Source organism: Falco biarmicus, chromosome 3 (assembly GCF_023638135.1).
Source record: "Falco biarmicus isolate bFalBia1 chromosome 3, bFalBia1.pri, whole genome shotgun sequence".
Classification (NCBI taxonomy): Eukaryota; Metazoa; Chordata; class Aves; order Falconiformes; family Falconidae; genus Falco; species Falco biarmicus.
The window spans coordinates 106923098-106947733 of NC_079290.1; the positions used below are offsets into that span (position 1 = coordinate 106923098).

At 41.0% G+C, this 24636-nt stretch overlaps 1 protein-coding gene across 3 annotated transcripts in view; it reads left to right on the forward strand.

Moving 5' to 3' along the window:
* Nucleotides 1-24636, forward strand: part of MMEL1 (membrane metalloendopeptidase like 1) — a 40185-nt gene that overhangs the window by 10027 nt on the left and 5522 nt on the right. For all 3 annotated transcript variants that reach the window (XM_056332032.1, XM_056332030.1, XM_056332031.1), the window contains exons 3-20: nt 6183-6242; nt 7087-7248; nt 7673-7753; nt 8227-8322; nt 8929-9047; nt 9743-9808; nt 12123-12257; nt 12853-12942; nt 13204-13340; nt 13841-13934; nt 14173-14301; nt 14583-14681; nt 15340-15423; nt 15696-15799; nt 18797-18855; nt 20956-21075; nt 22217-22350; nt 22910-22975. In XM_056332032.1, the coding sequence (XP_056188007.1) occupies nt 6183-6242; nt 7087-7248; nt 7673-7753; nt 8227-8322; nt 8929-9047; nt 9743-9808; nt 12123-12257; nt 12853-12942; nt 13204-13340; nt 13841-13934; nt 14173-14301; nt 14583-14681; nt 15340-15423; nt 15696-15799; nt 18797-18855; nt 20956-21075; nt 22217-22350; nt 22910-22975 (1835 nt within the window). The remainder of the gene's footprint in view (nt 1-6182; nt 6243-7086; nt 7249-7672; nt 7754-8226; nt 8323-8928; nt 9048-9742; nt 9809-12122; nt 12258-12852; nt 12943-13203; nt 13341-13840; nt 13935-14172; nt 14302-14582; nt 14682-15339; nt 15424-15695; nt 15800-18796; nt 18856-20955; nt 21076-22216; nt 22351-22909; nt 22976-24636) is intronic.

Here is a 24636-nt window from a genome sequence, read left to right on the forward strand (position 1 = left end):
GTTCCCACAGAACAGCTACATTTCTTGTCTTGAAAGGTTTTGTTCAAGTACCCCACTTGGTTCTGTTCTGATGTTAAATCCAAAGGCCCATACCCAATGCTCAATCAAAAGTCTGAAGTCTCTCTTAGACTTACCGAGTGAAAAGCACATATTGGTCAAAGCTGTGTAACAAACGCAAATCCTACACAGCAACAGGATAAAAATGTAGCTGAGCAGCATTCTTATGCTAGAACCAAGAATGTTATCCTTAGGATTCTTTTATTTCTAATTTCACTCAAATGTTAATTTTGAAATGTGTGTGTGGGATGCTGGATTGTTTACTCTGAGCAGATACATTATTTGCCACTTCATCTTTGTACATCCTTTATCAGAATGACACTACCCAGACAGGCTTCAAAAAAGTAATTCTGTTCAGCTAATGGAAAATTAAAAGGATTACCTGTCCTGCCTTATGTTCTCTCTTCTTTTAATATATGAATGTATATCTAGACTTCGTGGTTCAGGGAGTATATTTTTGTTCTGCTTTGTATAGCTTGCAGAAGAGCATGCACCACAGGTGTGTGAAACGGGCCTGTGGTTATAGCAGTAATGCCTCTAATACGTGTTAATACTGACTGTGATTTATATACCCAGCCAACAAAAACACTGAAGCTCTCACAGTGATGCAGTTAGATCATTTTAGAAGCAGTTGGGGCATTTTTGACATCCAAAGAAGTTTTCATACCCATAAAACCTCCTCTAAATAAGCTAAAAGAAAACATAGTAAGGACAGCAGAGTAATATTTGGGTAATCATAGAAAGGGAAGCAGACAGTAACTGAAGTAATTCGTTTTTGAATCTGAATACACCATGCTCTCAATCTTTCCATCACACCCACACATATATCTTTGCAGCCTTTTCACAGCTCTTTCTCAGTTATGTTCTACAAATATTTACTAAACTCCAAATCTCATCACTTGTTGGAAACAGTCTGAAGAACATTTCAACACTTATTGTAGCTGACACATCAAGTCATAGCCAGTGACTTCTCCAGACAACTTAGTTACACATAACTTCCATTTTCACCTAATTGCTGGTCCTGAGGTTATTAATTGAATTGATATTTTATTCACTTTCTGGCATCCAAGTTTGTAGGGTTTCTCAGAAATAAGATTTGCAGGTTTTATTTTTTTTGGTGTCTGCATCCTGCCAGGTTGTCATTATTCACAGCTGTTACACAGGCTGTTAGAAAGCGAGAAGGCGTGCTTACAGACCTATCCTCTGTCCTGTTACGCAGGCTACAAACAAAGATAAATACAACACTTGAACTAAGAACCTCCTTGTTCTAGGAGTGGATTTCAAAAAGCCATGTTACGCTCCTGCATTTCCTACGCTGTGAACGTGGTTAATGTGCACTTGAATAAGATAATTGCAAGAACCTGCTGACTAGGGGCAATATCTAAACTGGTCACTGGCACACTAAGAAAAGGTTGTGGCTGAGATCTGGCTTGTCTCCTAGACTGATGCCCAGTCATTCTTTGACTTCGTGAATGTTCATTAATGAGGCATCTATTCAAAGGAGATAGAGAACTTAAACAAGTGGCAGCTAACACAGAAGTCATGATGAAATGACATTTGGCTGGCAAGGCTCTTCTCAGTTGTAGTCAGGTGGAGCTACATGAACGTAAAGTGTGAGTGTGGAGTGACAGGCTGTACAGGGCTGCAAAAGTGGGCAAATACTCAGTTTACCAATTCTCACATGAAAATCTGTCTCCGCCATGCTTATAGATAGACTGTAGGTAAGAAATCTTAAGAAAGATGGAATAAAACCAAAAACACTTGTATTATGGAGCCCATTTGAAGACACTGACATGTGGTATAGACAGCCCTCAGAGGAAGAAAAGCTAAATTTGGCATTTACATTGTTGTAAACCATTCACTCTTATAGTAGCAACAAGTGCAGTCTGCAGCGCTGACAGCATTTCTGCAGCTGAGATCTGTATGTGGAATAAATAAGGTGCTGGAAGGTAAAGCTCACACTTGACTGCTTGATGACAACTGTGGATCTAATTGTTCAATGTGTACCATCCCCAGCCATCTGTGGTCGTCAAAACGCACAGTGGGAAAACACGAAACACAAACTGTGTGCTTCAGAGACTGTACAGAATTACTTGCTTCCTTTTGTTGTCTAGAAAGGAACTTCAGTAAGGCTGCGTAAAGCAACTTGTATGTTAAGAGCCTGTCATTCAAAAGATGAACTGCTGAAGAGGACCACAGGACACCAGACAACTCAGAAGTTATTCTTCTATCCTGCTGCTGACCAGTAATCTAATACTGTTTGGTGGCTTCTTGTAAAGTCAAATTAAGACAATAGAATTCTCTACAGTGAATCCAGTGGGGTCTGAGGCATGTCCCAGCTCTGCCATTTTTCAGTTGACCTCTGAAGGAGTGTCTGGAAGTGCTTATTTTCCCTCATTTTTTTCCATCTGGCATAGTGCCACAGCTGAGGTCATTTTATTTAGCCTCATTAAAGCTTACCTTCCCTTATCAATTCTCTGATGGTGCTCTGTCAGACAGAAATGAGGAAGGCCTTCAGTCTGCAGAGGGTTCAATGGCTGTTTTCAACTTACAAGACTATTGAAAGAGCAAGAGTACAACTTTTTTAATGAAGTAAATGCAGGGGTAACACTGCAGAGGTCCTGAAGTTTGAGAGCCATGAAGGAACTTACTACTGTACAGAGTAGTTCCAGTGATGAAGTCTTTCTGGCCCATTTCTGTTCTTTTGGCATCCTGCTCTGATAGTTTTAAAAGGTATACCCGAGGAAGGGTATCAGAAGAAAGAGGTGGGGAAACAGAGTGATTAATTTTAAAAGAGAAAAAACTGTAAGCAGCTAGATCCCAGGTGAACTTGACTGTAGGAGAAGTGGGAGTTAAGGTTTGATAGGAGAAGAGACAAGTATTGATTTCCCACAACCCCCTCCACTGATGAGTTCACATTTTATGCAGCAGGGGAACATGAGCTGAACAATCTGTACCAATTTCCTTCTGCTACAAATCACTATCTTCATGCCTTACTGTTAAACACGAACCCATGTCCCACTTAGGTTGCATTCAGAAATTTCCCCATCACATCCATCTAAATCCTGCTAGACACTTGTTTTCTTTCAGTTTTTAGGCTTAGTAGAACATTAACCCAAGTTGCCCCTCCCACATCTGTACTCTTTGTCCGTGGACATTGAAGCAGGAGTCTCGTAAGTCGGTGTAGCACAGCATGTCAGCAGTATTTAACCAGGGAGGAAAAATACAAAGAAATACCTATATTTATACTGAAAACCCCGGCAGTTTTTAGCAAAGTAGTTTGAGAAAGTGAACTGCATGGAGTCTAGCAGAGAGTTAGAAAGTGCATCTGATGTTTGTCCCTGGTTATGTGAAGTTCAAGAGGTGCCATAGACAGCAGCTCAGTCAAGTGAGCAAAGACTGCACAAACATATTTTGGTAGAACAGGCAGTGTTGGTCGTATCTCACACAGAGTCAGGTTGGCTCAGTTCTTTGTCAGGATTGGTACCGAGGCATAAAAGAGATAATTGACAGAAAAACAAAGGAGCCACTTTTAGAAGTAAACTGAGAGCCCCTCACCAGCCATTTTTAATCATCTGGTTTTGTGACAGTTTCAGAGCCCTGAGTGTGCGACCAAGGTTTCCAAACAGGTTTGGCATCCTTGCTTATACAGCTCAATTACACTTTCAGGATCACAAGCGCTTTTTGAATGTGGGGAGTTAGAATCTTGTTGAAAGCAGTTGGGTTCCAGGCACTGGAGTTAAACATTGTCAAGTTACATTAAATAGAAGCTTTGTTTGGGCTGGAAAAAAAAAAAAAAGTTAAAAAAAAGCTTCATTTAAGTCCAGTCCAGTCCCTGAGAAACAATGAGAAAAATACAGCATGCCTGTAGTACAGTTACCCCGTTCACACCTGGCCCATAGCTATTGCTCCTTTATGAAAAGTTTCCATATGCCTTTGAGCTACTAGCTTCATTTCCCCAAAAGGATTTTTTTGTCTTAGCAATATGCAGGCTTTTAGATGGGGTTTTGGTTGTTGGTGGGGTTTTTTTGGTTTTTTGGGGTTTTTTTTTTAATTTTTATTGGAGAATTTAGGAAATGCCAGAAATTGGGCTTGCCTCCTCTGGTACAAGAAAAAGCTGAACCCCTCTGTGTGAAGCTTCACATTGTTCCACATTTTGCTCATCCCATGTTCAGATTGCTAGACACTAAGCTATAATAAGGCATGCCGTTATTCTAATGCAGATCTGCTCCCACGCAGCACGACGGCAGTCAGCTGAACCCTGAATGGTACATTCTCAATCACAGTGGGGGCTTTTTATGTTGCTTCCACGGATGAACTTCAAAGAAATAAAACAGTAGGGAAGAAAACAGGGCTATCTGAATTACTATAATCTTGTTTTCTCTCATGTAAAACACTTGCATTGGAAGGAATTTTTTTAGGAACTCTTCTGCAAACGTCCTAGTGCAAGGATCAAAGAAAGTTTAAAAACATGGCTAATCTTATTGAAAAGTGAGGGTATCAAGTTTTTGTTCTCCAGTGTGGAACAAAGTAGTGGTGTATTTAACATAAGTAGATACTAAGACTGTCCAGTTTCACAAATGGGAAATTAAAACAACAAAATTAATTTTCTTTTGCCCAAAGCCACTCAGTCAGGCTGAGGTGCTTGGATACTTCCCATTCCAGTTGTGTAGCAAACAGCACACATGACTGACATGACCAGCATCACAAACATGTTCACTTTAGTACTCAGCATTAAAAAAAAAAATAATAAAAAAAATGTTTTCATGTACAAAGGCTTCAGTGAAAGTCTGCAGCAGAACTTATGGCTGTGAATTCACATCAAGACCCTTGGTAGTCACTGCCATCAAACTCCTAGTACTTCTAGTGTAGAGCACCAAGCAATAAGGGCTGGGTACTGTTCCAGCTTCTGCTCACCACTGATGCATAAGAAGCATATAGGCTTTTTGTGGATCTTCTTCACAGGAAGAAGTTCACAAACCAAGACTAAGTGGTCAAAAAATAGAAAATTCATAATGAAGTTTAACACTTTGCAGCTTTTGCTGGAGTGAGCATGCAGACCCATTTCCCCGTGCATATTCTTCTGTTCAAGAAGTCATAGCAAAACGCTTCAGCTAAGGTTTCCTTGCCTGTGCTCCCTCTCAAATTCCTTGTCGCATCACTCCTTCACTGCAGGCTGGAGTCATGAAGGTCCCAGAATTTCTACATTTTGTTGCTTTCTGACTACTGAGGAAAGCAATCAACAGGACTGAGATAAGCTCTTAATGAAACAAGTCATATTTTATCAGAGAGGTGTGCTCATGTCACAACTGAAACAGCCGATACTAGTACACCCACTAGCTCTTTCGTTTGTATTGCTCTTGGATCTGCTCCTTGGAGTACCAAGATGCATTGAGATCACTGACAGTGACTTCACTGGACTTTTCCAGGCTCATCTCAAAAGCCAGAACACAGATTTGAACACAGGTCCCCAGTCTCCTTCATTATATGCCATGTCGTCAGCCCACAGCATTACTAATTAGGGAGCAACCGCTCTGCTGAACAGCCAGAAGTAGCTTTGAAGGGCATATCTGAAACTTCGACTGAACACAGGTCTGTTACCTGCTCACCACCACCACACATACACTTAGAGAAGTAAGAGTAACTTCTTTTTCTAAATTTGATCTTTGCATTTCAAAACAGCGTGAAAGCAGTAATCCAGCTATGAGCTTTTTACCCCATTTATACCTCTCAGTCACAGTGACTCTGAAGATCATGAAAGAGCTCAGATGCTCAAAGCATCATAGTAGATCATTTAGAAAGGGATCTCATAGTTTTAGTATGTGTCAGAAGGACTGTGAAGGCAGTTAGAAAGTAAAAAATCCTGGTCTTACTCTGCTCCCAGGAGAGTTAACTTACTGTCAAGACTGTTGTAATACCACTTCCAGTAAATTTTCCTCATAAATCTGCAGATTAGATTTCTTCACAGTCATCATTTGTTATCTTTTACTGGCACTAATATTCATTTGCTTGCTCTAAAACTAAACAGAGCTGTCGCTGAGGTTGCACTGCCGGTGAGTGACATCGGTAGCAATTTCTTTCCAAAACAACTAATTCCATCTGCTTTCTTATCCCTCTCCCTGCAGGCACTCACTACGGCAGCAATTCAGGCAACGTATGTACCACACCTGGATGTGTTACAGCAGGTAACGATTGTTACCATGAATGATCATTGCAGAGGTGATGTTTTGCATGTTATTAGTTCTGCTGAACCTGCATAAACAATAGTTCAGGCTTTAAGACTGAAGACGTTGGGAAGGAATGACATTTCCCCTTGGGCCGAATACACATTGCTAATACTGCCAAAGGCAGCAAGTAGAGTTCCATGTGTAAACACTGAGCAAAAAATCCTATTCTTACTTTGCCATGTTGTACTTTCTTTGTCACCAGGAATATCATTCATCAGGAATTAGTACAGGAAAATTGCCAGTGTGGTCAACAGTTCTCTGGCTCTGGCCTGAGCCACGAGGATGTGTGTTGACCAGCACAGTCTGTGTCTATGAAGTATAATAAGAATCCCCTTAGACCAAATTCTCTCTCAAGAGAGAATGCATTCTACACATGGTGCTATCCACCTTCTTATTGTTGGCATCTCTTTGTACACCTCAAGAGAGGTAAGACTCCAGCACAGATGTTCCCAGTTTTCCCCTGGAAACCTGACTTTATAGGTGGGTACCTAAGCTGGGCGCCAGGTAGAGCACTGGGCAGAAGAGCAGAATGCTCCTGCTCAGGCACTGTGCTGTGGGAGAGCTACTCTGCCACTCAGAGGCTCCCTCTAACATGATACAATTACAGTGCAAAGGAAGCATCTGACAACATTTTAAGCAAAAAATTAGGATCCTTTAGTCATAATACATGACAGTGAGTCTTATCAACTATAAGCAGCATAAGCAGGGTGCCTTCTTGCCAAGCAGCTGCTTGATAGTCTTTGGTAGTCCCAGAGATTACTGGGCAGTCTATGGAATTCACCTCTCCAATTTTGATACCTAGCTGCTAGAATAATTCAGAATATGGACCCAGCAGCTGATCCTTGCAAGGATTTCTACCAGTATGCCTGTGGGGGCTGGCTGAACCGGCATGTTATCCCAGAAACTAGCTCCAGGTACAGCATTTTCGACATTCTGAGAGATGAGCTGGAGATCATCCTAAAAGGTAGGAATGAGGCTACTCCATCCTTGGTTATGCACTTGTGTTTAGTTTCAAATGTTATTTACTACGCATTATACAGAGAAGTAAACTTCCAGAGAAGTGTTGATTGTAATTTTTTTTTTTCCCTCTGGTCCTTTAATCTCTGCATCTCTTACTACACCCATTTTTGTGGTAACATCTTGCTCCCACTAAAAATTAGCCATAGGTGTTTTGGTACTAACTTCAAAAGGAGAAGGACAAGCTGCGTGCATGTCCTTCTTCCTGACACTTTTTCCCATTAATAGCTCCTTTAAAGAGCACTCTAGCTTCACAGTAATTGAAGCCTACAATAACAAGTATTTATCATAGCCCTGGATTGTCAGTGATTTCTATGAAAAGATCAAAGCTCTCCAGGGCAGAAATCTCACTGCAATGGTTCCTTCCCCAGGTGTGCTGGAGACTTCAGATCAAGGGGACAGAGAGGCATTTCAGAAAGCTAAAATACTTTACAAATCATGCATGAATGAAAGTGAGTCTTTTCTTGTTCCATTGTTTTTCTTCTTCAATACCAAATGCACAAAAGTACCAATGTACTGTTAAGCAAGAGTCCCAGCAATATCTATCTAATCTGCATGGCCTTGCCTGGAAAGCTAATCTTTAGATGAATGAAGGTGCCTTGGTACATCATTAAGGCACATTCTGGGATGTAGAAGGGATGGATACCTCTGGTATCAAAGCAAAGCCTTCCCTTCTGAACGCAGAAAGATGTCCCATGAATCAGTACTTACCAAACTGATTCAGTAAGAAAAAAAAAAAATATCAGTACTGAAGTCAACAGAAGTGTTTTCATTCCTTTTCTGGACTACTGTAGGAGATACCATTTCATGGTTATCTCCTTTTCTGCTATGACAAATGTAGTTCCGGATTTAAACCACTAGGCCTGTTACCTATTTTTCTTTTTCCTCTATGAAAACAATATAGTATTTGTTTTTCCTCTCTCAGGTCTCATAGAGCAACGAGATTCATTGCCTCTGCTAGAGGCCTTAACGATGGTTGGAGATTGGCCAGTGGCTTCTGCAGACTGGAATAAGACCAAAGGTAATGCTGTGCCTGAGAGAGTTCAGTGGTGTTAAGTCACAATTATTTACTGCACTAAGGAGACTACTGTCATTGAATTAGACGCTCCATTTTAACTTTTCCTTCGTGAAGAGAAGTCAGTGTATCATGCATACTTAGCACAGAGTGATCTGTGTAAATAAGATGGTATAAGTTTAATACCCATATCGTAAGATCTTATTCATGAACAGGGTGCGTTAAGACAGTTAGGAAATGTAAAGAACCAACATAAGTAGCACAACCAAAAGCAACATAACTAATACAGCTGTGTTCTAATGCTTGCATATTAATTAGGGCTTAGACCATAACTGCCTAACTAGGCAAGGTCATGATGATTTATACTATGCATAAGCAATTGCATATATATAAATAAATCATTTACTGATTACTTTGTATCACCAAGACAGATAAGGCCAGTAAGAACAGCCTAGCAATTTCTAGCTACTGTGAGAATGTGCTATACAAGTATTCTCACATCATGTCCAGCCCGGTTCTCAACAATTTGAGCAACAAGCTTGCAAACTATACAGCTTAATCAGTCCCGATACATACTGATAAGTTATGTATATATTCCCTTTTATCTCCCAGAGCCAAACTGGAGCATGGAAGAAAAACTCTCCATAATGAACTCCAGATTTAACAAACGTGTTCTCATTGACATGTTTGTATGGAATGATGACCGGGATTCCAGCAGACACATCATTTATGTAAGAAAAAAATTGCAGGGAATTATTTATATGCCAGAATCATAATGGATAGCTATTTACACTGTCTAGATTAGCTTGCCATAAGTCAGTGGGTATGCACAATACTGGCAAAATGTATGCAACAGTTCTGTACCCCAAGTGACAGAACTGTCTCAAAGTCATGCTGGGAGAAGTTTTATGGTAGCATAATTTATATGTCAGTTAAAGAAATAAAAATCAGTGGACCTTTGCTCATTTACAGCATTTAAGGGTTATAAATCCTTGTGACTTGCAAAATAATGGTGAGGTTTAATATGTAGCAGGAAAGCATGTTTCTAAAACATGCAAATAATTGTTCAGATTTTGTTCATATATGCTTACACGCAAAGCCTCACCCTCAAGTCAAGCAACTTCGTTTCTAAGTTGCTTAAATTTACTCTTAGAAGTCAGTGGTTACCGAAAGATTTTGCTTAATAACACACACCGAGTACCCATCCTGTTCTTATCTAGAAATCCAGAGACAAGAATTGTACCTTTCATCTCACCCCAGTTCCTAGACAGCTAAAGTTCGTTAACTGTTTGGTAGCAGTGTACTAATGTCATTCCAACGCTGAAAGGATGGCATGTGCATCATTTCATGTTGCCTTTCAAGGATATGCTTGGACAACACCAGTTCCTGTTCATCACTAACTAAAGAAATGTACGATTTCCTTCAGATTGACCAGCCAAGTTTAGGAATGCCATCCAGGGATTACTACTTTAACGGGGGCAACTATCAAAGGGTAAGTGTTCCTTGTAATTGATTTACTGTGTGCTACTAAACAACTTTATTACTTATCTCTGTGTTTTAGAAGACTCAAATACATGAATCTTCATGTCCTGTAGCAACCAGAATTAAACTGTAACATTCATTGCTACCCCATTTTTTCCTAATTATGCCAAAATTTTGTAGAGTCTACAAAAGGACTGAACAACTGCATAAATAACAAGCCTCTCCAAAACTGGGCAGTTCATACAGATTGAGAAGGTTATGGGAAAATAAAAATCATAATGTTTTATAGCTTAAAACAGTCTCTAATTTTGAAGGATAGGTTCACGTTTTCAGTCCAGGTTATCTTGGATTCACTTATACCTTCTTCTACAGCCACTGGTTCTGGCTACTATTTTGCAAGGTACTGGAAAGATAGATTATAGATATGGGAGAAGAGTTGTCATACCGGATCGTATTTGAACATACAATGCCCCAAAATGTTTTGTTGAACACCAGAATACTCCAAATTTTTCATGTGTTCATTCAGGTGGAAAAAAAAAGTTTTAAACCCCATGTTTCAGGTGGAGCAGCAAAAGCTGTATTAATGGAACAGATACTCAGCTAGTAAGAATCTGCTGCCACTTACTCCCCGCCTTGACCCAAAGTTACATGAAAATTGTGAGAGATTTTTATTTTTATCTGCTTTTCTCTGGCAATGCTCAGAGCAAAAGTGTGACGGTTTCTGCAAATACATGGAAAGCTTTTGCAAATATAGCCAGATAATTGAGGAAATTAAGATGTACTAAAGCAGTAGTTTCATTCGGGAAACTGATAAATTATGTCATACTAACAAGGACTATTTGCAGCCTGACATCAAACTAATTTTCCTAACACGAATGGAAGGGAATACAGAGCGACAGCAATCAGCATTTTAGACTCTTTTGTCTAGTGGCTGTAAAGGCAGATGAAAACATCAGCGAGACTAGTTTTTGTCTTCCTCCAATGTATCTGACTATTCTCATTTATTATACAGTCTAAAATATGGTCCTGTGAAGGTTTTAGGAGATTGTTTCCACGCCTTCTGGACACCTTTATAAACTGCCAACTTCTGTTAATCTGTCTCATGATACAAAACAAGCCCCATGTAGTTGTGTTGGGAACTGCAGATAGCTGCTGGAACTAGGGTTCTATTCTGCAAGTTTCACCTATATAGTGGCAGTTACAATAGAAAGGAGGGATATTTATGCATCGTTGCATGAAAGTCAGACTTTGATTGACTTGTAGGAGGTAGAAAATGAGGTACAGTACATAGACAATCCTAAATTAGCAAAAGACAACCAGTACTGCTCAATACAGTTTTAATTTGAGGCTATAAAGAAGAAGGGCTAAGTCTGTGTTTTTAACCTTAATGAATAAGGAGGAGACACAACCCCTTTTTATTTGCTATTTAACAGCTCACTTCCCACAGACAATGAACCAAATTCTGATGACCCAAACTCCCCCTGTGCTTAGTCCAGCATCTTTTGGCAAAACTCCTACTGAGGTCTGTGGGAGTCTGGCCTGATTAAGGCCTCAGCATTCAGCCTAAAAAACACAAATCATCATCGTGTAAATGCCCAGACTCAATTTCACAACAGTTAGTGTATTTATCTGGTTTCCAAGGTCAGTGGAGGAAGAAAAGTATGCAAGAAGAGTCGGTAGTATTAAGCTTTCCTGTATCAGACATCAGTACTCCCTCAGCAGCCAAATACCTTTTCAACGTCTGTTCGGAGGCATAAATCAAAGCCGTAGCCTCCTATTAGAAATAAAGCAAAGGTATCACTGGGAACCATCTGAGACACAGCTTTTCTTTCAGACAGTAAAAACAGAGCTTAGAAGATTTATGGTATTACTTTCAGAGAACTTAAACCTTCTATGTTCACCCTGGTATTTTAGCTAGTAGGGATCACTATTCCCATAGTGTAACTCCAAGCACAGAGCTTTCTCTTTGCTCCAGTAGCAATTCTAACTTGGAATACCAGTAAGTTGGATTGCACAGGGAAGCAGGAATTGTTGCTTTCACTATGTGTTTTGAGACTGGCAACCATATCATAAGGTATTCCAGGATGAATGGAGGTCCTAGGTATTGCAGCAGTATCTATTATAGAAGGGAAGAAAAACCCCACAAAAAAAAACCCCAAACAAAAGGCAACAGGGTGAGGAGGGTTGCATTGGAGACAAGAGCAGACACTGGGAGCCCTGGACTCAACTTTTTCACAGTACACTGTGAAGTTAAAATAACAGAATGAATGATTTGCTGAATGAGAGATGATAGGCAGCAAATGTGCTCCGTCTCTTGTCTGCAGGTGAGAGAAGCTTACCTGCAGTTCATGATCACCATTGCCAAAATGATCCGAGAAGACAAGAACGTGTCTAAAGATGATTCCTTTGTCCAAGAGGAAATGGCAAAAGTTATGGAGCTTGAAACAGAGATTGCAAATGTGAGTACAGAAATGAGAACTTCCCAGGATGGGGCGCAGTGCAAGGGGCGAGAGGGAGAGTCTCTCGCTAGTTTGTGCGGCAGTTTTCAACACAGCAGAAAACCCATGGCCTAGAAGAAAGCAGGAGGAAGGAGACTTGTTGTGCTGTGAGCAGGTCAGAAATCAGAGCCTCTGCGTGTATAATTACATCTACTGCACACACTGCTACTGTGTGCACTCTAGTCCTAGCCATATATATTTTTTGAAGTCTCAAAGCAAGGTAATTATCTTCTGCGAAACACACACAATGGTAACACCAGGGCTAGCTCACACGCATTCTTAGAAGTCTACAGCACTCTAAAAATCTAAGGACTTAGTCTTCCATTCTAATGAAGACAGAGGAAACTGCTTGCCTCACCATTACTGAGGCGTTACTGAATAGGGAAGACCCGAGTTCCTGAGGTTTAGAAAGCAGCACTGGACACTGTCAAGTGAACTTTTCCAAATTAAACTTCTATTCATGTATTATTTAAGTGTATATATGTGCATTCATGTAATTACAGCCTTCGACACTTGTGTCAGTTGTTTCTAGTAATAACCTTGTGAATGTCTTCAGGCAACTACCCCAGCAGAAGAAAGGCACGATGTAACCTTGTTGTACAACAAAATGACCTTAAAGGAGCTACAGGAAAAGTTTGCATTGAACGTAAGTGTTTAATTAGCAGTCTAATACTTTCAGCCTCCTCTTATTACAGTGCCAGTTGGAAATGGCTTTGTGAATTTCAGGGGTGCAACAAAGAGACAGAAGTCATTCCCATTGTTAACCTTGTCTTCAGAGTCTCTTAAAAAGCATTTTTCTACTGAAAAACACTACAACTCCATACAATCCCATAGACTGTAGAAAATCCAGATGGTTACTCAGGTACTTAAACACCTGGCATTGGTATATGTCTTTCTGTTTGCTTAGGAATTTAACTGGACCTTCTTCATCCAAGGTGTCATGTCTTCAGTAAGTGTTCAGGTCGACCCAGAAGAGGAGGTTGTTGTATATGGCATGCCCTATCTGCAAGAGCTGAAAGCAATTATCTCAAAGTACTCAGCAAGGTAAAGAAACTGGAGAGTATCCAAGACAAAAAGTCACAGAAGTATTGTGGAAATGTAAATTATTGGGCCCACTTGCTAGTTCTGTCAGAGCTTCTGAGAAAAATTACACCAGTTCACTGTAAAATATGGGTAGTATCTTCTAAGGCCCTGGGGTCCCAAAGCACTGTGGTACTAGGTGTCTCACCTGCTCAGAAAAGGTTAAATGGGAAGAGAAAAATACTTCACAGGCTTAGCTCTCGTTACACTCTAGAAGGAAGAAAAAAAAAAATAAAAAGAGAAACTAATCCCTGAACAAACATGGTAGTACAGTCCTCAGTCTGGATGCCTCTACAGTTAGCCAACCTGTTAAATAAGAACAGTCACCTGTAGATGCTATGAAACTGATGACTGGCAGCAATCAGGCTTCTTATCTCCAATTGGTATTAAGATCCCCCTCCTGACTGTCTGCACCAGCGTTCCTTTTTACAAGGGATCAAACCTAGCTCTGCTTCCCCACACAGCACCATCCAGAACTACCTCATTTGGCGACTGGTGATTGATCGAGTCAGCAGCTTGAGTCGGCGTTTCAAGGATGCTCGGGCCAGCTACAGGAAGGTATTTTTTCTCTTCCTAAGGAGACTACAGAGCATAGCACTAGAAGAGAGTCCCGCCGCCACCACATCAAGCCCTTGTCAACACAGCAACATTATTATGTCATGTCATCAGCAAACAAATCTAAGTACAGCAATCACGACAACAGAAACCTTTGTCTTGGAGGGCAACCTCTTCCTTAGGCAATGATTTAGAAAGAGATGCAGAAGCAGAATTAATCCTGGGGTGGTTTATGTTGCAGGCACTATATGGGACAACACTGGAAGAAGCCCGCTGGAGGGAGTGTGTCAGTTACGTCAACAACAACATGGAGAACGCAGTAGGAGCAATGTATGTCAGGGAGGCATTTGCTGGTGAGAGCAAGCGGATGGTATGTAGCTTACCCTTCATACTACTGTACATCCACAGTGTCTACAGTGCCCACTCTCCTCCCTCTGATCTCCCAGCCTCTTTTGCCTGTTAAAGATATCAATCAGCCAGGAGTCAGAAGGCATAAGAACTCATTTATGACACTTTTAAATGCAGAGTACCACTGTTTAGAGCATAGAATCTGGGGACATCATCTTTCCATAGGAAGCTTTTCACCCCTCCTTAGCTGTGCCTATGAAAGCCAGCATGTTAATGATTAATTTCTTACTGCCTCTCTTTTAGGTCCGAGATTTAATAGAGAAGATTCGTGAAGTGTTCATCGAGACTTTAGATGAGTTACAGTGGATGGATGAGGCATCTAAAGAGAAGGCTCGTGAGAAGGTCAGAGACAGCGAGGAACTTCAGTATTCTGTCATGAATGTGAAATCTTTGGAATTCTGTAACATCACTATTCCCAGTTCCTCTACTAATGAGAAGAAAAAACATCTTTGATGTTCACTATCCTATTATCCATTATCCTATTAAATTGTCCTTTTATTTTTAGTTCACGTACATTTTTATTTGCTACGAGTCTTAATAAGTGTTATAAATAGCAAGATGGCAGCAAATGCATCAACTAGAATGACAACTGAATACAATGCAATCCCCCAAGAAAACTTTCCAAACTTTTCATTGACGTTAGGACCATCAGCACTGTTCCAATAGCAAGGGGGGGAAGGGGGGAGGCACTAAACGAGTGTTAAGCCCAATCCCTGCCAGGTAGTGCTGCAGGATCTGCAGTCTACCATGGTGGCTAGACATCCGGAGATGAGATGAAGACTGTATGCTCTGTACTGGTTAAAAAAAAATTTAAAAAAGTCTCACTAGGTAATAGGGTCCATTTGAACAAGGTCTTTAAATATTTGCATCCAGTTTCTCACAAACAGGTGGACAATAGCAATAAAAAAATTGAACTACGCTGTGTATTGAAATTTTTAAAAAACAAAACACACCAACAAAACCCACAACTAAAAGGAAACATTAAACCCTTCTCTTCTAGGCAATGGCAATTAAAGAACAAATTGGCTATCCAGATTATATTTTGGAAGATCAGAATGAAAAACTAGATCAGGAATATGCCAATGTAAGTATGCTGCACGTATCTCTGCATAAAAGCCTACACTTATTTTCTTGCCACTTGAAATACTTATACCTGTACAAGTGTAACTTCCAAGTGACTGGTCAGCATACAAGGTTAATTGTGTTGAACATGTTAATAAATAAATGCATGCAAAGAGCTAACTGCCAAGTGATACCTTGCAGTCAAAACTTTTTTTTTAGAAGACACATTCAGTGGTATGAGGAATTCTTCTTTCCACACAGCTTACTAATATACTTGCTTATCTGTTTCTTTAGTTAAGCTTCAGTGAAAACAGTTACTTTGAAAACATTCTGGAAAACCTGAGAGCTGGAGCCCAAAAGAGCTTGAAAAAACTTCGAGAGAGAGTTGACCAAGATATGTAAGTTTCCAGACTGCATGCTACAGACACCATCTAAATTCTGAAATAATAGTTCTTATATTTTAAGTCATATGCTGTGGGTAGCTGAGAAAACTGACAAGATCCCAGACATAAGCAATTTTCTGGAATTTAACAAGTAGTTCATTGCCTCTTGTGGTAGGAATTAATCCAGTTCTGTTAGAATCTCTCTAATCCTTCATCAAGCTGCTTTGCTTCCAGATATTACTTTGAAACTGCTTAACACAAAAGCAGCGACAGATCTTTCCAGCAAGTCAGCAAGGAGGAGATGGGATAAACAGTATCATTGAACTTCTGAAAATATATATTCAGGGTAAAAAAAGCTTAAAATATTCTAGCCAGAATTCAGTTGGAAATATGCCCAATCTTGGGGAAGTTGAGCACCAGATCTAGTTTATGTCCTTTTTCAGCCGATTACTTCACACTGCACCTACTAAAGTATAAATGTATTTTTCAGGAATTTCCTGTCTACGTGCAGGTTTGGCTGCTTCATGATCCCTTCTTTGACTCCATGAATGCATCCTCGGTCTTGGATCCCAGTCCCAGGTCTTAGCCTGTATTGCCCTAGCTGGTACCTCACAGTTCTCCTCTCTTAGGCACAGCCTCAGCTAGTGCTAGTCTTAAAACAACCAAATAAAAGTGGCACGTTCATAAATTGTTACTAAGTGCTCCAAGGCGAGCGGTTGGCATAGTTACCCAGTAAGCATTACTACACAACATCACCTGGACAACCCCTCCAGTCCTGAGTTCCTGCCAAATCCATGACATGGAGATGTCCCAGGAGTCCTGGGTTGCATGTTCAGCAACAAACGCCTTGGAATAGGACCCGATTTCCAGAGCTATGAGCTAGCCAATCTGAACTTTTAATAGTCCAGTCAGCTTCCTGAGTCGGGTGCTTCCGACGCAGCTATCTGGCAAAGCTGCTGCTCATACTTGGTCACAGACACGTGGGATGGAAGGCAAAAGCGAGGAAGCTGATGCCAGCCTGATGTGTTCTTCACTAGCAGGCTTCCAGCCAGAGCGATGCTGGAAGAGAATGTCTTGAGACAAAGTGAAATAGATACCAATAAGAATTTCAAACACCTCTCCACAGAAGATGAAAGAACACAGAGTTATTGAAAAGCGAGCAAACAAAAACTTCTCCGAAGGGAAGCATTAGTCAAGTTAATTGTTGCAAAGCTGATTCATTTTATCTCTCCCTTTGCCTGTGAAGTGGTTTTAACTCAAGATGTGAGCACACACACAATGCAGGCACTTGGAAACCTCCAGCGAATTAGTGATGAATAATTCACCAAGAGAGTTTTCTGATCAGTCAGCTAAATAACAGCATTTTTTCCTCTTTCTTCATTTCTCAAGGAATCAGTCATGGTGCTCTTCATAGCAAAAAATTCTTGCACAACATTGGTGCTCTTAATCTACAAACTGTTAATGAATCACTGCTGCCTTTTTATAGCCTACAGAGGCAGACAGCAGCCATCAGGCCAAAGTTCCAGTGCCTCTGCTCATTCTAGGTGTGGTTTAAAGCACGTTTGTGGGAACCTTTTGATGGGTTCATGAATTAAGCTGCCTTTTCCTCGTAGTTTGACAGTATATGATTTCCCCCCACACACTTTTTCCATGTAATGGAATACGTCTTTCTAGTGATGTCTCTCCAGTGGCTTGAAGGGTTTCCCCAAGGAGACGTAAGCCACTTATCACTCCAGATCACCATTTAATTAAACTGAAGGAGAGTATACAGCTAACATTGCTGATATTATTAGCTAATAATTGCAATTAAGAAAATTAACCACTATTCATAATCATAGCTTTCTTTGTGGAGGTGGTGTTTGTTACAAGCTACCTGGCCAGCTACAAATGTTTATGTCAGGCACCCAAGGAGAAATTTACGGACCAAGAACATGTTTTCAAAACAGACAGGCTTTCAGAGCAAATCTGTTTTGACAAATTCTCAAGTACCCCCATGAATTCAGGAAGAGATTCCTACTGCCTCTCTATGCACATGTTACACGCAAGTTAGTGGCAATATTGGCATAACTCACTTCTACCCCGTACGCCTGTTCGCAGGCTGTGGTGAGCAGTCCCCTCTATTCTGTTAGTCCAGACTAACCAGCTTGTCAAAAACCCTGAAAGCTGTGGACACATGCTCGATTTCTTAAGCAGGAAATTTGATTCCGTTCCACAGCAGCCCACAAGCAGTTATGTCAAAACGACAGCAGACACAGCACCTAGGGCATCACAAGGTACTATAAAGACAAGAGATGTGGGGGAGAAGAATCTTAGGCTGATGCTGCTGAATGCTTACCATGAGTTCATGGCTTCAGACCGTTACTGCATGGTTCACTAGAGCAGGCCGACTAGATGTGTATGTCCAGAGGTAGAAGAGAAAGGGAGGAGAAAGAAAAATACAAAGAATAAACAGTTATTGAAGTATTGGAGAGAGCTTCCAAAAGCAGCGTACTTAAAAATTACTCCTGAAAGTTAACACTTACCTGTGAAGTACTGCACTCCAAATGCAGACATTTAAAAATGAATAATCAGTCAGATACATAAGTTTTCAATAGACAAGTTTGGTCTTAACTTCTAGTTTCAGTAGCTGCCTTCTGCTGCTCAAAGTGTCCTCTAAATGCTGATTTTGTTTTAGATGTAACCCACTCATTTCTTCTCAAGCCCAGACAGCGTTAAGATGCGCTAGTAAACAGTTACCACATTCCACCTCAATGTGGCCATTCAACATTCAAGAACAAAAGCATTTCTCACTTTAACTCAGCGCTGTTTTGGATGAAAGGTGCCCATAAACAAGACACCAGTTATTTCCTGGTATTAGTATTTCTTTACAGCTGGGTTCAGTGGCACCCTTCTTCCCTACCTTGATCCCTTCCTTATATGCAGCCTGCATTTTTTAACAATAATAATTCAATAAAAAGACTGTCTAAAAAACCCCCCATCGTGACTAACTTTGTGTGCAACATTTATTTTTAGATGGATAATTGGAGCTGCAGTGGTCAACGCATTCTATTCCCCCAATCGGAACCAGATAGGTAGGTTTACAACAGTTTTAAACAGCTGCATGGATCTAACGAAATAATTTTTTGCCCCACAAGGATGCAAGTCCGCTCTCCAGAGGCAAACCTGCCTGTACCCTTATGGAAATTCTGGGCACCGTGTTGTTCCCTTCAAGCAGTTGCTTTGTTGATGAATATTTAGCAACTCCCACCCCTCCTCGGCAGGCGCAGTTTCTATACTGTAACTGGAACAGCCTTATGTTTGAAAGCCTGAGACAGTAACTGCTACTACAGGAGTGCCAGCTTCGAGACCAGAGAACGTTCACAGTGTATCCTGGGCTGTTCATACTCATGTTTCCACATTCCTGATAAACACATGGGCAGCTCTCCAGTTTGCTGTCTGCACAGACAGTACTGGAACGGTAGTGATAAGAGGTGTACCAGACTAAAGAAACCAGCCTCTGCTTGCAGACTGTCAGATCTGCGAGTTTTTGCAGAGTTGCTAGGCTGACCTTTCTTGTTCTTGGCAGGGAAAAAGATTTTAAGATACAGTGAACCTGCCTGGTTCCCCATGCTCCCTGACCTCTGGTGCAGGCAGCCACAAGCTCAGGTTGAGCCTGCAGATGCTGTAGAGTCTTTGCTGAATTCTGAATGCCCCAAACAGGAGACAAACCAAATAATTTCTGCCAAGAAGTGCTTATTCAAATTCCCCAGACTGCCAGGAAGATCTGCTACCCAAGTACTGCCAAATACCGTAAGAGGAAAAAAACCTGTGTCTGTTTTTGGACCAGACAGCAACCATATCCTGCTTACAGGGCAAGAGCCAGAAACAGAAAACAACCCAACCAAGCATCACAAGGGAAAACTTCGGTAATTGCTAAAAGCAGAAACATCCAGAGGGCTCATAATTTAGCCCTCTGGCCTCATCACAAAGAGCTGATTTGCATTTGGGTAGCTCCCACTTTCCTCCACGTGTGGGTGCAGCGAGCACCGTGACCAGCCACAGCAGGGTACCCCCACTCACCAGCCCACCTTGTCCTGGGGCTGTACTGGTGGTCAGGCTCAGGCTCCCTGTTTATCCAGGTGGTTTATGCTGATGGTAATCAGCTGTGAGCTGCCTTTCCAGGCAGGGAACCCAAGTCTTAAAGGAGACTCGTTCCTCTGCAACTTTGCTTTTGTAAGTAATATTGAAGTAACTGGTTTAAGTAACTTTTGAAGATGAATATGCAAGCCCCAAACCCAAGCACAGCTACCCACAACAGTGATGCCAGTTAAATCCTGGTTCTTCCTGTCTCTAGTTTGAGGAAGATATTTTTCCATGCTCCTTTCAGTTTCCTGCTTCTGTCTTACTGCAGTCTGCCTCGTATATTTCTCCCCAGAATTATATGGATAAAACCTTCTACGTAATCAAAAAGGTTTTTGCCTCTAAATGAAAATTTGCTATAAGTTTCAGTATCTTAATTTAATAAGAAAGTATCTTATTAGAATGAACTGCTTGCAGTCTTAATGCCTCCAGAAGCATATATGCTTTTCGTCTCACATAGATGGGATGAAGGCTAAACCCCATTGATTCCGTACGAGGTTTTTGCCAGAGGACTGAAGGACAGACCTGCTGCACCCCCACGCCCCAGACTGGCACCCAGGTGCACTCGGTGGTCTGTAGGAATTACTGCTGCGCATGCTTTACGCACCGAGTTTTGTTGGCAATCAGTATATGATTACTAACCTCCGTTTAACAAAAATAAAGCAATAAAACTTCCATTACTTCCCCTATTAAGCGGCTCTAAACCACAAACTGTACCTGTCTCCAAAAGACAGTTACTAAATATTTTGTTCTTGACTTACTGCAGCATACGTTATGGACCTGCTGAGGCTAAAGGTGAAATGTAAATGGTGCTTAGTTCTCAAACAAGGAGATACTGTGGTGCAGATGTGCTAAAGTAAACCTTTATTAATTTGTCATTTTCCATTTTTCAAGACAGAAACAATTTCCCATGAGGAGACACGATGTTGTTTCTAATCATTTTATATTTTATGTTCCTTCCTAATCCTTAAACCAAGCAAACAATCTGTCTGCGAAGTATGCAAAAATACAGCTGCCTTAGAGGATCTCCCTCTCTCTTCCCCTCTTTGCAGTTTTTCCTGCTGGGATTCTACAGCCCCCCTTCTTCAGCAAACACCAACCGCAAGCCCTGAACTTTGGAGGGATTGGGATGGTTATTGGGCATGAAATTACTCATGGGTTTGATGACAATGGTGAGAAGATAACAGAAAGTATTAATTCTTTCAGTTGCACTCATTACTCCGTAAGAAATTAAAGCCACACGCTGCTGTGACTGACGTATCCACGCAGGCATGGTCAGGTACCCACTCACGCCGGGAGCAGTACAGGCACGCTGTTAACAGGCTGTTGAGCATTTTGCAGTGAGTGTTTTCATGAACTGAGCAGGTCGCACAAGAAGTAAGCAGCTGCTAAAAATAGGGTCAATGACAATTCTCAGGAAAAGCTGTTACTTTCACGGCATCCTCAGATGGGGAGTACGATGAGAGCAGAGATACTGGCTTCTAAAGTAAAATGAAATCGGAACTGCATTCTTGGGTAGAAGAGCTGCCAGTCGCATCTTAAATCACATGAGACTTTTTTTTCCACATGAACGTTTGAAATAAATTGACTTTCTTTCTAGAATGCTATGTAAAATAGTTCTGGGCAAAAATGCACTTCTGATACTGTAAGCCAGTAATACATGGGCTTTCTTCAATGCATTTTTTTTAATGTTAATTAACTTGTGCAGTTTACACATAAGCACACAATACAGCCTCAAAAACTTAGATCTGGAGCACAGAGAAAGCGTGTTGTAGCCAGAGAGCTGAGAAAGCAGCTCCAGCTTTCTCCTGCTGTGGCAACGCAAGTAATTCTCTGTGAATGGACACGCAGAATAAGCACCTTAGACATCTCAAAGTAGTGAAAAGTTTTGTTACGTGATGCCTGTATGATCCAATTTGAAATAAAACTGGGTCTCAGCGCTGTAACTGGAGTCAGGGATGCTGGCTGAACAGGAAATCCCGGAATAATAGAGAACTGAGATGAAAGAACCATGATTGATCTTGTCCATTCCCTTGTGCCAAAGCAGAATCAACTGTGCCAAAAGTATACAGATAAATATCATATAGATAATATGATAATTATATGATAATATATGAAATATGACCATATGATGGTTATAGATAAACAACATCTAGTTAAATCTCTGTAGCACAGACCATCTAAATCAAGGAGGAAAGAGGGCGGGAAGTGCAGCTGTAACATTAAAAAGAAAGAGGTGCTGGTGCTGCACTGGGAGACCAGTTGCTCTAACATATGTGCGCAACTTGCCTTGTTTCTTGGCTTTTCATGTAGGTAGGAATTTTGATAAAGATGGAAATATGTTTGACTGGTGGAGCAATTTCTCAGCGATGCATTTCAAGGAGCAGTCTCGTTGCATGGTGTACCAGTATGGGAACTACACGTGGGAGCTTGCTGGAGGACAAAATGTAAGTAAACCCGACCATTTCCACACCACTGGTTTTTAATACAGAAAAATTACTGTAAATGGAGAATCTCTGCAGATGATAAGCATAAAACCTCACATACTACAGCCTAATTGTTTTGGAATTAAGATCCAAGGGTTATTTCTTACGAACTGGGGATACTAGTTAGCCTAGAAAACCAGCAGTATCCGGGCGCAGTTGGGTTAATGGTGTGCGCTTTTGCTGCCAGGCCTTATGAGTGTTTTTGGAAAGGGGCATGTGTGGAAATCTGGTGTTTGCTTCTGTATTTTGCCAGTCCTGCTAGTATGTGTTCTGCCCAGCAGCCCATATTCTATTCATCTTATATTCATACACATTTTCTCTATTCTAATCTACAGCTTTTACCCTATGAGGTTTTTTTAGTATTTTAATTCTCTCCTTTATTTGCCCTAGCACAGTCACTGCTTCCTTCTGTTCCAGACGTGCCAGTCTATCTGTGATGTATGACTGTGCTTTAGCTGGTGGTTCTTAGGGTTCCTCGTGTTACTGACTACAGAGTAAATGAATGATGATTCTTTTACAGGTCAGTGGAATAAGCACATTAGGAGAAAATATTGCAGATAATGGAGGAGTCCGACAGGCTTATAAGGTAACTGAATTTCAAATACCCTGTGAGTTCGTTTTACCCCTGGGATTCAGCAATGGGGTTATCCATTCCGTTGTAAAAAGATTAACATGTTATTAGCATATCAAAAACTTAAAGCCCCACTTATAGATCTAGAAGCTTATGTCCCCGTAGATCCAGTCACAGTGTAGGACCGCTGGCGTTCCTGCACCCAGGAGAAGACCACCTAATTCTCCTCGCTGTACTTTGAGGTACTACAGCACTTGATGCTGCAGCTTTGGTAAACAAGGGCAGTGCCCACAGAGGCACAGTATTAGGTAGGAAAAAGGTAAACCACCCTCCATTTTCTAAAGCCCTTAGTCCTGAAAATGGCAGTTACAACTTCAAACAGCTTGTCCCATGGCAACAGAGCACTAATTTCTTGGCAACACGGTTTGGTGATAGGAAGCTGAGCAACTGTTTTTTCCAAGTTTATTTCACTCATGCTTTTCATCTTTGATCTCAAAAGTGACACGTCAGGTAGGACATGAAAAGAATGGATAGAAATGCCATCTCTTTCCCAAGAGGGCTACAGACCACATCTACCAAAACACCCGACTCTAAAAGCCTAGCTCCTTTTGTTGCTTGCTTGATGTGTTTTATAAGCTTTAGGAAAAGAATACAACAAAGTCCCTTCTACCCAGCTGCTGTTTATGTTCCGTGCAGCTAGAAAGCAGGATAAAAATGCAAGGATTGGTAACCTCAGAACTGTGTGCCTCTTTCCAAGGCAAAAGCTCACTTCAGCCAGTCAGTTATTTTCCAAACAGGATAAATGCCACTGGTATTTCAGAGCACTACCTCCATGCTGTGGTTGAAAAGCTGTTCTGTTCAGCATGATTTTACCTGTTGTAAACACTACTGCATCTCACCTTATTTCTCCTGCTCTGCCAGGGGAAGGCAGCTTCCAGACCCAGGGAAGTCCACTATCTTTAATCCTCCAGGTTTACGAAGCATCGTTATGAATAGGAACAGTTATTAAGGAATAGTTATCAGCACAGAGGCTCTTTCCATGCGGACCTCAGGTGTGAGCATCGAATGTTCTTTTCCATGAATAATCCTAACATGTCACGGTACAGCTTCTTCCCTCTGGTGTTTTGAATACGGCAGCAGTTAAGGGTGTTTGTAGAAAAACCTCCTGAATTTCCAGAAAGCTAAACCAATGATTCTGACTCTGAGGGACGCTGTTCAGATTCATTGCTTCGTTAAAGTGAATATGTACTTGGTTCTAAAAGCTATTACGAACGTGGAAGAGGAGTGTGGGCTGACAGGAACTGCCTGCTTAGAGAATTCTCTGCGTTCTGTGGTGCTGGAGGTATTTTTACCCTCAGGTCTACCTTTTGTGTTTTGTGTTCTTTGGGATTATCTCAGCAACTAAGAGAATAAGGTAATAGAACGTTTGAAATTAACCAGCGTGAGGACACATTAACTTGTCTCCATTATATCAATATACCTAAAAAAAGAAAATTGGCCAATTAGTGTGTAACAATAACAGGTAATGGATTTAACATTGAACAAGGTTATTATCTGCTATTTTATGAGCAGTTACCTGAAGAGATCAAAATCATCACCATAGAACTGTGGAGAAGACTTAACACTTTATTTCCTACAGATTCCTGTAGAAAAAATCAGTGGAAGCTGATGATCTT